This window comes from Plecotus auritus (genome assembly GCF_963455305.1).
Source record: "Plecotus auritus genome assembly, chromosome: 7".
Lineage (NCBI taxonomy): Eukaryota > Metazoa > Chordata > Mammalia > Chiroptera > Vespertilionidae > Plecotus > Plecotus auritus.
The window spans coordinates 86,134,684-86,147,708 of record NC_137774.1 but is presented as its reverse complement, the minus strand read 5'-3'; the positions used below and the strand labels follow the sequence as shown (position 1 = coordinate 86,147,708).

The 13,025-nt window shown below is 41.4% G+C and overlaps 1 protein-coding gene across 1 annotated transcript in view; it reads right to left on the bottom strand.

The window, feature by feature from the left end:
- Positions 1-217: 217 nt before the first annotated feature.
- The window catches only part of LOC308252898 (S-adenosyl-L-methionine-dependent tRNA 4-demethylwyosine synthase TYW1), a 145,889-nt gene continuing 133,081 nt past the window's right edge, over positions 218-13,025 (bottom strand). The window contains exon 16 of the mRNA XM_080677741.1: positions 218-1,363. Within this exon, the coding sequence (XP_080533867.1) occupies positions 1,142-1,363 (222 nt within the window). The 3' untranslated portion in view covers positions 218-1,141. The remainder of the gene's footprint in view (positions 1,364-13,025) is intronic.

Genomic DNA, 13,025 nt, shown 5'->3' with positions numbered 1-13,025 from the left:
GTCACTATCCCATCCTATGCCACAAAAGAGAAAAGTGTTTTGACTCTATGACTTAGAAATACAGGGCCAATGCGCAACTAAATAATTAGGTGGATTATATTATAGGTGAATTTTACTCCAGTAGAGAATAGAGATATTAATGAAATACTGATAGATAAGGAGAAAGTATTTCTGATAGGACTAGAAGCATCTTTAAAACAAACACTCAAAAGAAAATCTGTGTTCTAAATGTCTACAAAAGATTTTTTATTACTAAAATTTTTAGGATAAAGAAATTTAAAAAATAGCTATAATACTTTAAAAAGCTATTGAGTATTTCATGTTTACAATGGGAAAAAACTTGAACCTTAAAGAACAGACTGAGTAAAGTACTTAGGGCAACATGAGCGAAAGAAGATGGTCAGACCTGCTATATGTGTACTCATATGAGGATTAAACACTGACTTTTTAAACAAAAAGCAAATTGTACTCATTGTTTCCAAGTTTGTGAGACTAACTATTCAATGACATCAGATGGCAATTCCTCTCACAGAAAAGAGCTTTTACTCTAATCCAGCCCATATATTACCCTCTATGGCAATTTGGGAACGGAATGATATCTAGTCCAGTTTCTAAAGGGTTGGCACTGAACAAAAATTTAAATTAATATATGCAGTATTTTAAAATAACTGAGAATTATGACAACTTAAGTTACTTTCAGATATAAGATCTTAGAGGGAGTAGATACACTTACCTGAGGGCCGTACTACCCACAAGGGCTATAGCAGCAAGGGGAAGAGGAAGATACTCATTCCTTACAACATGAATAGCATTCTAAGGGGGGTGTTACTAATTATAACTCAGAACTGTCAGTTAAATCCTAATAATGAGTGTACATACTCCCCCCCACATGAATTTCTTCTCAGAAGGAAAATCAGAAAAGGGACTGAGTTCTGGAAAGAAATGGCGAGGCTATGGAACTCCAAGAGTGATGCTGTCTCCTCAGTCCCAGGACATGACTTGCATCCCCAGGTTCTGCCTTACAGTCTCCTGGGTATGAAATATAATTTGTGTAATTTGTCCTTGAAAAAATCATGGTGGAGTCTGAGAACCCTCTGGGGCCGTCAGTTTTTGTCCTTCAGTATCCTAAATGCACATAATCTCAACATCCAGAAATATTCTTTGATTTGTTCTTCCTCTGAAATCTTGTGTCCTTGGGATCAAAGCCTCTTTCATTAGCACCAAATAAAGCCCAGTGGGGAGTTTTGGCCATATAATCCTCTGCGCTGAAAGTTTTTGATCCACCACTGTCTTCATATTCCTGGATAAGCTCCTGGAAGCGGTTATAATCAATCCACGTCCACCATTTTCTATCAATCTTAAACTAGAAAGGAAAAAAGCAAAGAGGTCAGAAGTAAAAACATCCGTTAAAAAAAATCAAATAAATACCAAAAAAGTTAAAAATGAGCCTGATCTTTCATCCCTATCGTGATAAGAAAAATTTTTTCATGCTTCAGATATGGTTACATATCAAAGCAAAATAGTCAAAGGAGAATTTCTGTTACCTTAGGACTCTAGCCAAACTGAACCTGGAAGACCAAATTGCTGAATAAAGAATACATTCTGGAATTGAAAGTCAGGTTTATCTTGAGCAATATCAAGGAAAGAAGATTAACTAAGTTTTTGGCATTATCAGGTGTTAATGGTCAAGCTAATTCTAATTTTTCTTGTCACTATTTTTCCTTTTATTAAAATTTCACTTTGTTAGTTTATATTCAATATTATTTTGTATTAGTTTCAGATGTACAAGTATATACTTTGCAAAGTGATCCCCCCAATAGTTCAAGTACCCACCTGGCACCATATATAGTTATTACAATATTATTGACTATATTCCCTATGGTTTACTTTACCTCTCCATAACTATTTTCTAATTACCAATTTTCCCCCAACTGCCCTCCTCTGCTGGCCTGGTCCCTACCTCAACTGCCCTCCCCCGCCAGCCTCATCACCCCCAACTGCCCTCCCCTGCAGGCCTGGTCCCCCCCTCAACTGCCCTCCCCTGCAGGCCTGGTCACCACCAACTGCCCTCTCCTGCAGGTCTGGTCACCCCCAACTGCCCTCTCCTGCAGGTCTGGTCACCCCCAACTGCCCTCCCCTGTAGGCCTGTTCCCCCCAACTACCCTCCCCTGCAGGCTTGGTCCCCCCCCAACTGCCCTCCCCTGCAGGCCTGGTCACCACCAACTGCCCTCTCCTGCAGGTCTGGTCACCCCCAACTGCCCTCCCCTGTAGGCCTGTTCCCCCCAACTACCCTCCCCTGCAGGCTTGGTCCCCCCCAACTGCCCTCCCCTGCAGGCCTGGTCACTACCAACTGCCCTCTCCTGCAGGTCTGGTCACCCCCAACTGCCCTCCCCTGTAGGCCTGTTCTCCCCAACTACCCTCCCCTGCAGGCTTGGTCCCCCCCAACTGCCTTCCCTTACAGGCCTTGACCCTCCCAACTGTCCTCCCCTGCAGGTCTGGTCCTCCTGCAACTGCCCTCCCCTGCAGACCTGGTCACCCCCCACATGCCCTCCTCTACTGGCCCAGTCATCCCTAACTGCCCTCCCCTTCAGGCCTGATCACCCACAACTGCCCTCCGCTGCTGGCCATCTTGTGGCGGCCATCTTGTGTCCACATGGGGGTGGCCATCCTGTGTGTTGGAGTGATGGTCAATTTGCATATTACCTCTTTATAACATAGGATGATTTTTACCCTTCATTTCGTTTATGTGGTATATCATATGAAATGATTTGCAGATATTAAAACTTGCATCCTCTGAATAAATCCCATTTCATCATAATGTATGATCTTTTTAATATATTACTGAATTCAGTTCGCTAATATTTTGTTGAGGATTTTTGCATCTATGTTCATCAAGGATACTGGCCTATAATTACCTTTCTTTGTAATGTCTTCATCTGGTTTTTGAATCAGGATAAAGCTGGCCTTGTAAAATGAGCTTGGGAGTCTTTCCTCCTCTCGAAGTATTTATAGAAGTTTGAGGATAGGTGTTAGTTCTTCTCTGAATGTTTGGTAAAATTCACCTGTGAAGTCATCCAGTCCATGACTTGTGTTTGTTGGGAGTTTTTTATTACTGCTTCGATTTCATTGGTTGTAATCAGTCTGCTCAGAATTTCTGTTTCTTCTTGTTTTAATCTTGGAAAATTGTATGTTTCTAGAAATTTATCCATTCCTTCCAGATTATTCAATATGTTGGCATATAATTGTTCATACTATTTTATACTCCTTTGTATTTCTGTGGTGTCAGTTGTCTTTCATTTCTGATTTTATTTGGGTCCTCTCTTTTTTTTTTGATGTGTCTGGTTAAAGGTTCATCAACCTTGTATATCTTTTCAAAGAAGCACCTCTTGATTTCCTTTATCTTTTCTATTGTATTTTAAACTCTATTTTATTTCCACTATAAACTTTATTTCCTTTCTGCTATTCACTTTGGGTTTAGTTTGTTGTTCTTTTACAAGTTCTTTTAGGTGTAAGTTTACATTGTTTATTTGAGATTTTTCTTGTTTCTTAAGGTATGTTGGTACTGCTATAAATTTCCATCTTAGAACTGATTTTGTTGTGTCCCACAGATTTTGATTATTGTGTTTCATTTTCATTTGTCTCAAGGTATCTCTTTTGATATCTTCTTTGACCTCATTGTTAACCCATTTATTGTTTAGTAGCATTTTATTTAGCCTCCATGTGTTTGTATGTTTCTCTGTGGTTTTTCATCTTGTATTTAATTTCTAGTTTCACACCATTGTAGTTGAAGAAGATGCTTTATATGATTTCAATCTTCTTAAATTTATTGAGACTTTTTTTGTGTCTTAACATGTGGTCTATCCTGGAAAATGTTCCATATGCTTTTGAAAGGAATGTATATTCTGCTGCTTTGGGTTGAAATGCTCTGAAAATATAAATTAAAATCATCTGCTCTAATGTGTCATTTAAAGCTGATGTTTCCTTGTTAATTTTCATTCTGGAAGATCTATCCATTGATGTTAACGGATTGTTAAATTCACTACTATGACTGTATTACTGCTGATCTCTCCTTTATGTCCATCAAGACTTGCTTTATATATTTGGGTACTCCTATGTTGCATGCATAAATGTTTACAAGGGTTATATCCTCTTGCTGAATTAACTGCTTTATCATTATGTAATGTCCTCATCTCTTATAGCCTTTATTTTAAAGCTATTTTTTCTTATATAAGTATTGCTACCCCAGCTTTATGTTTGTTTGTTTCAATTTGCATGAAATATCTTTTTCCATCCCTTTACTTTCAGTTTGTATATGCCTTTTGATCTAAAGGGAGTTTCTTGTACACAACATATACATGGGCATTTGTTTTCTTATCCATTCAGCTACCCTATGTCTTTTTTTTTATGATGGATTTATTTATTTAAATTTCTTTATTGATTAAGGTGTTACATATGTGTCCTTATTCCCCCATTACCCCCCCATCTCCCCCACTCATGCCCTAACCCCCCTGTTGTCTGTGTCCATTGGTTAGGCCCATATGCATGCATACAAGTCCTTTGGTTGATCTCTCCCCCTTACCCCCATCCTCCCCTACCTTCCCTCCAAGGTTTGATGGTCTGATCGATGTTTCTCTGTCTCTGAAACTGTTTTTGTTCATCAGTTTATGTTGTTCATTATATTCCACAAATGAGTGAGATCATGTGATGTTTATCTTTCTCTGACTGGCTTATTTCACTTAGCATAATGCTCTCCAGTTCCATCCATGTTGTTGCAAATGGTAGGAATTCCTTCTTTTTCAGCACAGCGTAGTATTCCATTGTGTGGATGTACCACAGTTTTTTTAATGCACTCATCTGCTGATGGGCACTTAGACCCTGTCTTTTAATTGGAGCATTTAACTCACATTTAAAGTTATTATTGATAGGTATGTATTTATTGCCATTTTATTATTAATACTTATGTCCTCTTCTTCTCTTCTTCTTCTAAAATAGAAGTACCTTTAACATTTCTTGTAATACTGGTTTAATGGTAGTGAACTCCTTTAGCTTTTCCTTGTCTGGGAAGCTCTTTATTTCTCCTTCAATTTCATATGACAGCCTTGATGGGTAGAATAGTCTTGGTTGTAAGTCCTTGCTTATCATCACTTTGAATATTTCATGCCAGTGAATATTTCTGGCATGAAAAGTTTCTATTGCAAAACTCATCTGACAGTCTTTTGGGAGCTCCCTTGTACTGTAACTCCCTCTTGACATCACTGGATAAATCCTCTAGACAAAAAATCAGCAAAGAAACAGCAATCCTAAATGACTCACTAGATCAGATGGATTTAATTGACATCTTCAAAACACTTCACCCCAAAGCTTCAGAATATAAATTCTTCTCAAGTGCACAAGGGACATTTTCAAACAGACCACATTTTTGGACACAGGCAAAGTCTCTTCAAATTTAAGAAGACTGAAATCATATCAAGCATTTTCTCAGACTACAATGGCATAATATTAGAAATAAACTACAACAAGAACAATAAAAAAAATTCCAATACTTTGATGCTAAATAGCATGTTATTAAATAATTAGAGGCCTGGTGCATGAAATTAGTGCATGGGGGCGGGGGTCCCCTCAGCCCAGCCTGCTCACTCTCCAATCCAGGACCCCTTGGGGGATGTCCAACTGCCAGTTTAGGCCCAATCCCTGAGATAGGGCCTGAATTGGCAGTCAGACATCCCTATCGCAATCTGGGACCGCTGGCTCCTAACTGCTCACCTGCCTGCCTGCCTAATCACCCCTAACTGTCCCCCCTGCCAGCCTAATCACCCCTACCTGCCCCCCTGCCAGCCTGGTCACCCCCAACTGCCCGCTCACTGGCCTGGTTGCCCCAACTGCCCCCCACCAGCCTGATCATCCCTCACTGCCCCTCCCCCCGCCATCTGGTGGCCCCCAACTGCCCCCCCTGCTGGCCTGGTCACCCCTAACTGACCCTCTGCTGACCTGGTCACCCCCAACTGCCCCCCCGCCAGCCTGGTTGCCCCCAACTGCCCACCTGCCAGTGGGGTCATCCCAACTGCCCCCGCCCCCCACCGGCCTGGTTGCCCCATGCAGCCTGCTGTTCAGTCGTTTGGTCATCCCTCACTAACCCCCTTGATGGCCTGGTCGCCCCACACAGCCTGCTGTTCAGTCATCCATCCTGTTGTTTCGGTCGTGATGGCCCCTGGCTTTTTATATATTGGGATGCTTGGGTTACTAAAGAGATCAAAGAAGAAATAAAAAAAAAGACAGCCTATAAACAAATAACAATGAAAACAAAACAATCCAAAATCTATGGGACACAATGAAAGCAGTCCTGAGAGGAAAGTTCATAGCATTACAGGCCTACCTCAAAAAACAAGAAAAACTGCTATTAAATTATCTAATTCTACAACTTAAAGAATTAGAGAGCAACAAGAAAAGCCCAGTGTGAGCAAAAGGAAGGAAATAATAAAGATCAGAGCAGAAATAAATGACATAGAGACCAAAAAAATAATACAAAAGATCAATAAAACCAAGAGCTGGTATGAAAGGATAAACAAGATTGATGAACCTCTAAACAGGATCACCAGAAAGCAAAGAGAGAGGACCAAAATAAACAAAATCAGTAATGAAAGAGGTGAAATAACAACATACTACCCAAAGGAATCTAATGCAATCCCCATTAAAATACCAATGGCATATATCACAGACCTAGAACAAACTTTCTAAAAATTCATATGGAATAAAAAAAGGTCCCGAATAGCCACAGCAATCTTGAGAAAGAACAACAAAGTTGGAAGGATCACAATACCAGATATCAAGCTATATTACAAAGCCACGGTTCTCAAAACTGCCTGGTACTGGCACAAGAACAGACATATAGACCAATGGAACAGAACAGAGAATCCAGTAATCAACCCAAGCCATTTTGCTTGATTAAATTTGACAAAGCAGTCAAGAGCATACAATGGAGTCAAGAGAGTCTCTTCAATAAATGGTACCGGGAAAATTGGACAGGTATATGCAAAAAAATGAAACTAGACCATCAAGTTAACCATACACAAAAATAAACTCAAAATGGATAAAGGACTTAAACATAAGATGAGAAACCATAAAAATCTTAGAAGAATCCATGGGCAGCAAAATACCAGACACAGTCATAGCAATATCTTTACCAAACAGCTACTAAGGCATTGGAAACTAAAGAGAAAATAAAGAAATGGGATTACATCAAAATAAAAAGCTCCTGCACAGCAGAAGAAACTATCAACAAAACAAGAAAGCCCACTGCATGGGAGAACATATTTGCCAGTGTTACATCTGATAAGGGCCTAATCTCCAAAATCTATAGGGAACTCATACATCTTAACAAACAGAAGATAAACAATCCAATCAAAAAATGGGCAAAGGACTTAAAGAGACACTTTTTGAAAGAGGACATACAGAAGGCAAAGAGACATATGAAAACATGCTCAAAGTCACTAAACATCCAAGAGATGCAAATCAAAATGACAATGAGATACCATCTCACACCTGTTAGAATGGCTATCAACAAATCGACAAGTGCTGGCGAGGATGCGGAGAAAAAAGGAACCCTCTTGCACTGCTGGTGGGAATGCACACTTGTGCAGCCACTGTAGAAAACATTATTGAGTTTCCTCAAAATATTAAAAGTGGAACTCCCATTTGTCCCAGTAATCCCACTTTTAGGAATATATCCCAAGAAATCAGAAACACCAATCAGAAAGGACATATGTACCCCTATGTTCATAGCAGCACAATTTACAATAGCTAAAATTTGGAAACAGCCTAAATGCCCATCAGCAGATGAGTGGATTAAAAAGTTGTGGTACATCTATACAATGGAATACTATGCTACTGTAAAAAAGAAAGAAGTCTTACCATTACCAACAGCATGGATGCTAAGCGAAATAAGCCAGTCAGAGAAAGATAAATATCACATGATCTCACTCATTTGTGGAATATAATGAACAACATAAACTGATGAACAAAAGTAGAGCCAGGGACAGAGAAGCATTGAGCAGACTGTCAAACATCAGAGGGAAGGCAGGGGTGGGGGTGGGGGTAAGAGTTCAACCAAAGGAATTGTATGCATGCATATAAGCATAACCAATGGACACAGACACTAGGGGGGTGAGGGCATGTGCTGGGTGGCCGGGAAGAGGTCAATGGGGGAAAAGGGAGACATATGTATACCATATGTGATACTTTAAACAATAAAGAATTTAAAAAGAATGTCAATTCAATAAAGGGAAATAATCCAATTTGTACTCTCTTAGAAAATTGCTTCTCAAAAGTAATCCTATATAATAAAAGCCTAATATGCTAAGTGTCCGGTCATCTGGTCGCCCATTCAACCAATCAAATCATAATATGCTAATGATATGCTAAGACCTCTCAATTGCTCGCTATGACAGGCACTGACCACCAGGGGGCAGATAGTTGACCGGTTGACCAGTTGCTATGATGTGCACTAATCACCAGGGAGCAGATGCTCCGACTGGTAGGTTAGCTTGCTGCTGGGGTCTGGCCAATTGGGACTGAGCGAGACAGACAGGACATGCCCTGGAGCCTTCCCGTGGTTCCTCCCTGAATGGCCAACCTCGTTCACCAATGGGGTCCCTCAGCCTGGCCTGCATCCTCTTGCAATCCGGGACCCCTCAGGGGATGTTGGAGAGCTGGTTTCGGCCTGATCCCGCAGGCCAGTCCAAGGGACCCCACTGGTGCACAAATTTGTGCACCGGGCCTCTAGTTATAGAATAATGACCAGTAGTTAAGAAAACAGAATGTACATTAAGAAGAACTACTAATTGAACTGTGGAGGCTTTTAATTCACAGTATTTATTTGACACTCATTCATGTAAATGTATATTATGTTGACACTTGATTTATATATAGACAAATCTGTTATGCCACTGTCTTTTTAAAAAGAACCTGATTATAAACCAAGTTAACAACTAACCATTTCATATCCTAGTTGAGAAAAATATTAAAAATGTATAGGTTCCTGGATAAAGAATATTACAATATGCTGAGTTTAACTGACATCTGATTTTAAACTATTTTTTATTATAGTTGGCACAAATATTATATTAGTTTCAGGTATATAACATAGTGATTCAACATTTATATACCTGATGTGATCACCACGATAAGTCTAGTAACCATCTGTCACTGTGCAAACTTATTGCAATATTATTGACTATATTCCCTGTGCTGTAATGACATGTGATTTTTTTTAACCAAAAGCTAAGAGCTTTAAAAGGAAAAATGCCAAACTAATAAAAGACTTTATCAAGAATCATGAGAGCCCCAACCGGTTTGGCTCAGTGGATAGAGCGTCGGCCTGCGGACTGGAGGGTCCCGGGTTCGATTCCGGTCAGGGGCATGTACCTTGGTTGCGGGCACGTCCCCAGTAGGAGGTGTGCAGGAGGCAGCTGATCGATGTTTCTCTCTCATCGATGTTTCTGGCTCTCTGTCCCTCTCCCTTCCTCTCTGTAAAAAGTCAATAAAATATATTAAAAAAAAAAAATCATGAGAAATTTTTTTCTAATAAGATCATGTTTTGCCCTAACCAGTTTGGCTCAGTGGATAGAGCGTCGGCCTGTGGACTCAAGGGTCCCAGGTTCGATTCCGATCAAGGGCATGTACCTTGATTGTGGGCACATCCCCAGTAGGGGGTGTGCAGGAGGCAGCTGATTGATGTTTCTCTCTCATTGATGTTTCTAACTCTCTCTCCCTCTCCCCCCTCTCTGTAAAAAATCAATAAAATATATATATTTTTAAAAAGATCATTTTTTAAAATGGTGCCCCAAGGGCTCTTTGAACTCTAAAATTCAAGATGTAAAATCTATATTTCCTGTCATTTTCCCTCCCAAACCGACTGCTCTTGAATGTTCTCTAGTGCTATGAAAGCAATCATTGTCAGCTCCGGGTGCTGAACCTCAAAACTAAAGCCCTTCCTTCCCTGACCCCTCATATCCAAAATATGACCAGGCCCCATCAATTCTTCCTTAGCAGCATTTCACCATGCCCTGACACAGCCCTAACACAGGCCCTCACTTCTGGGACTCGGAAACAGTCTTCTAATTCCAGTGTTTGAGGTTTCCAAATTCTGCAGACTGCTTGAGATTACTATGCCAACTGTAGAATAGAGCCCCATTATCTAGGACATATGGCCTAAATATCAAACCTCCATCTAGAGGCTTTTCATGAACTAGTTCCGGCATATGACTTCCATGCTATTTCCTGTCTCATTAACACCTACTTAAGCCTCAGGTCTCCTCATTAATGTCCTTTGCTCTGGGAAGATTTTCCGAATCACCTGAGATTATGCCAGTTCCTCTGCCACAGGACTTCACTGTACCTTGAACTTGCCCAAAAAGAGCATATTATAATTGCTTCAGAAGTTATCTCTGGGAGAAATGAAGATGGCGGCATAAGTAAACTCCTGAAATTGCTGCCTTGCATAACAACTTCAAAACTACAACTAAAAGACAAAACGGACATCATCCAGAACCATAGGAAGGCTGGCTAAGTGGAAATTCTACAACTAGAAGGGAAGAGAAAAGCACATTGAGACTCAGAGGAGCTGCGGAAGTAAAGGCAGAGGTACGGAAGTGCGCGCGCACGCAAAGAGGGCTGGCAAATGAGTATGCAGCTGTCTTTTTCAAGCGGGAGGGAGACAAAAGCTCCCGGCTGTTCTGAACTCCAGTTCCGGGCGAGACTCTGGGGACCCAGACTCATACGGGGAGAAACTGGACTGACACCGGGTGGAACTCAAGGGCGGCTTTCTCTCAGAGGTGCTTGTAGCGATTACCAAGGGACACTGAGACCTGGGGGACCTCTTAGGGCAGGGGTGATGGGAAGCCATTGCTGTTTCCTCCGCCCTGAGACTCCGCCCGATCCAAACTGTGAGCAGAGGCTTTCGCATATGAATGGCCTGGTCCTTTGAAATCTAAACTTACCTAACAAACTGCAGCTGAGTCAGTGAGACCCAAAACTTCCAAAAGAAGGCCCAAGGCCCCGCAGCAGCTTGCATTGCTTCACAGCTGGGCCTCATCTGGCCACCTCCAAAACCCAAACAAAGAGGAGGAATCTACAGATCTCTCCGTAGCTCCTGCTGGGTGGCCTCAGGCAGAGGCTAAAATAGCACCTCCTTGGAGATCCAAGAGCCAGTGTACCCAGGGGTCAGAGTGGGATCATCCAGATTACAACTCCTCATATCCATAAGGGACACACTCAGGGGGCAGACTCAGTGAGCACCAAAGCCCCATTGAAGCAAGTCTTGCCTCATGAGAGTGTTTCCAGCACAGAAGTTCTCCCATCGTAGACACAGCTGATCCTCACAGCCAGCTGGCCTGGAGGTCAATTCCTCCCAGTGATACCAACAACAATCAAGGCTTACCTACAACAAGACTGTGCACACAGCCCACAAAGGGGTGCACCTAGAGTGTCCACCTCAGGTACCTGGGGAGGCTGAGCCACTGGGCCATATAGGACACCTAGCACACAAAGTCACTCTATCAACTCAGGGAAGCAGCCAAAATATGGAGACAAAGAAACAGATCACAAATGAAAGAAATGGAGGAAAGCAAACGACTGGATATAGAGTTCAAAACCACGGTTATAAGGTTTTTCAAGAATTTTCTAGAAAAGGCTGATAAATTTAGTGAGATCCTCGAGGATATGAAAAAGGACCAACTAGAAATTAAGCATACACTGACTGAAATAAAAATAATATACAGAGATCCAACAGCAGACTAGAGGATTGCAAGAATCAAGTCAAAGATTTGAAATACAAAGAAGCAAAAAACACTCAACCGGAAAAGCAAAAAGAAAAAAGAATCCAAAAATATGAAGATAGTGTAAGGAGCCTCTGGGACAACTTCAAGCGTACCAACATCAGAATTATGGGGGTGCCAGAAGAAGAGAGACAGCAAGATATTGAAAACCTATTTGAAGAAATAATGACAGAAAACTTCCCCCACCTGGTGAAAGAAATAGACTTACAAGTCCAGGAAGCGCACAGAACCCCAAACAAAAGGAATCCAAAGAGGACCACACCAAGACACATCATAATTAAATGCCAAGAGCAAAAGACAAAGAAAGAATATTAAAAGCAGCAAGAGAAAAACAGTTAGTTACCTACAAGGGAGCACCCATACGACTGTCAGCTGATTTCTCAACCAGAAACTATGCAGGCCAGATGGGAGTGGCAAGAAATATTCAAAGTGATGAATAGCAAGAACCTACAACCAAGATTACTCTACCCAGCAAAGCTATCATTCAAAATTGAAGGTCAGATAAAGAGCTTCACAGATAAGAAAAAGCTAAAGGAGTTCATCACCACCAAACCAGTATTATATGAAATGCTGAAAGGTATTCTTTAAGAAGAGGAAGAAGAAGAAAAAGGTAAAGATAAAAATTATGAACCACAAATACATATCTATCAACAAGTGAATCTAAAAATCAAGTGAGTAAAAAATCTGATGAACAGAATAAATTGGTGAATATAATAGAATCAGGGGCATAGAAAGGGAGTGGACTGACAATTCTCAGCGGGGAAGGGGTGTGGGGGGTGCGGGAAGAACCTGGACAAAAATCATACACCTATATGAGCACAGCGTGGTGGGGAGGGGTAAGGGCAGAGGGTGGGGTGGGAAGCGGGTGGAGGGGAGCTATGGGGGGGGAGGGGAAGGAACAATTGTAATAATCTGAACAATAAAGATTTATTTAAAAAAAAAAAAGATACCTCCCTCATCCTACTCAGCCCTGTCAAGACTGCTTGCTTTGTGAATATATACCAGTCCAGGGCTTCTCACAGTTCTAGATGCTAGAATTCTAAGACAAAGGTTCCAGCAAACAGCCATCTTCTCTCTATGGCTTCACGTGGCCTTTTCTAAGTGTGTACACAAGGTTGGGTTGGGAGGTTGGGGGTGGGCATGCTCTAGTGCAGCCATGGGCAAACTATGGCCCGCGGGCCGGATCCGGCTGTT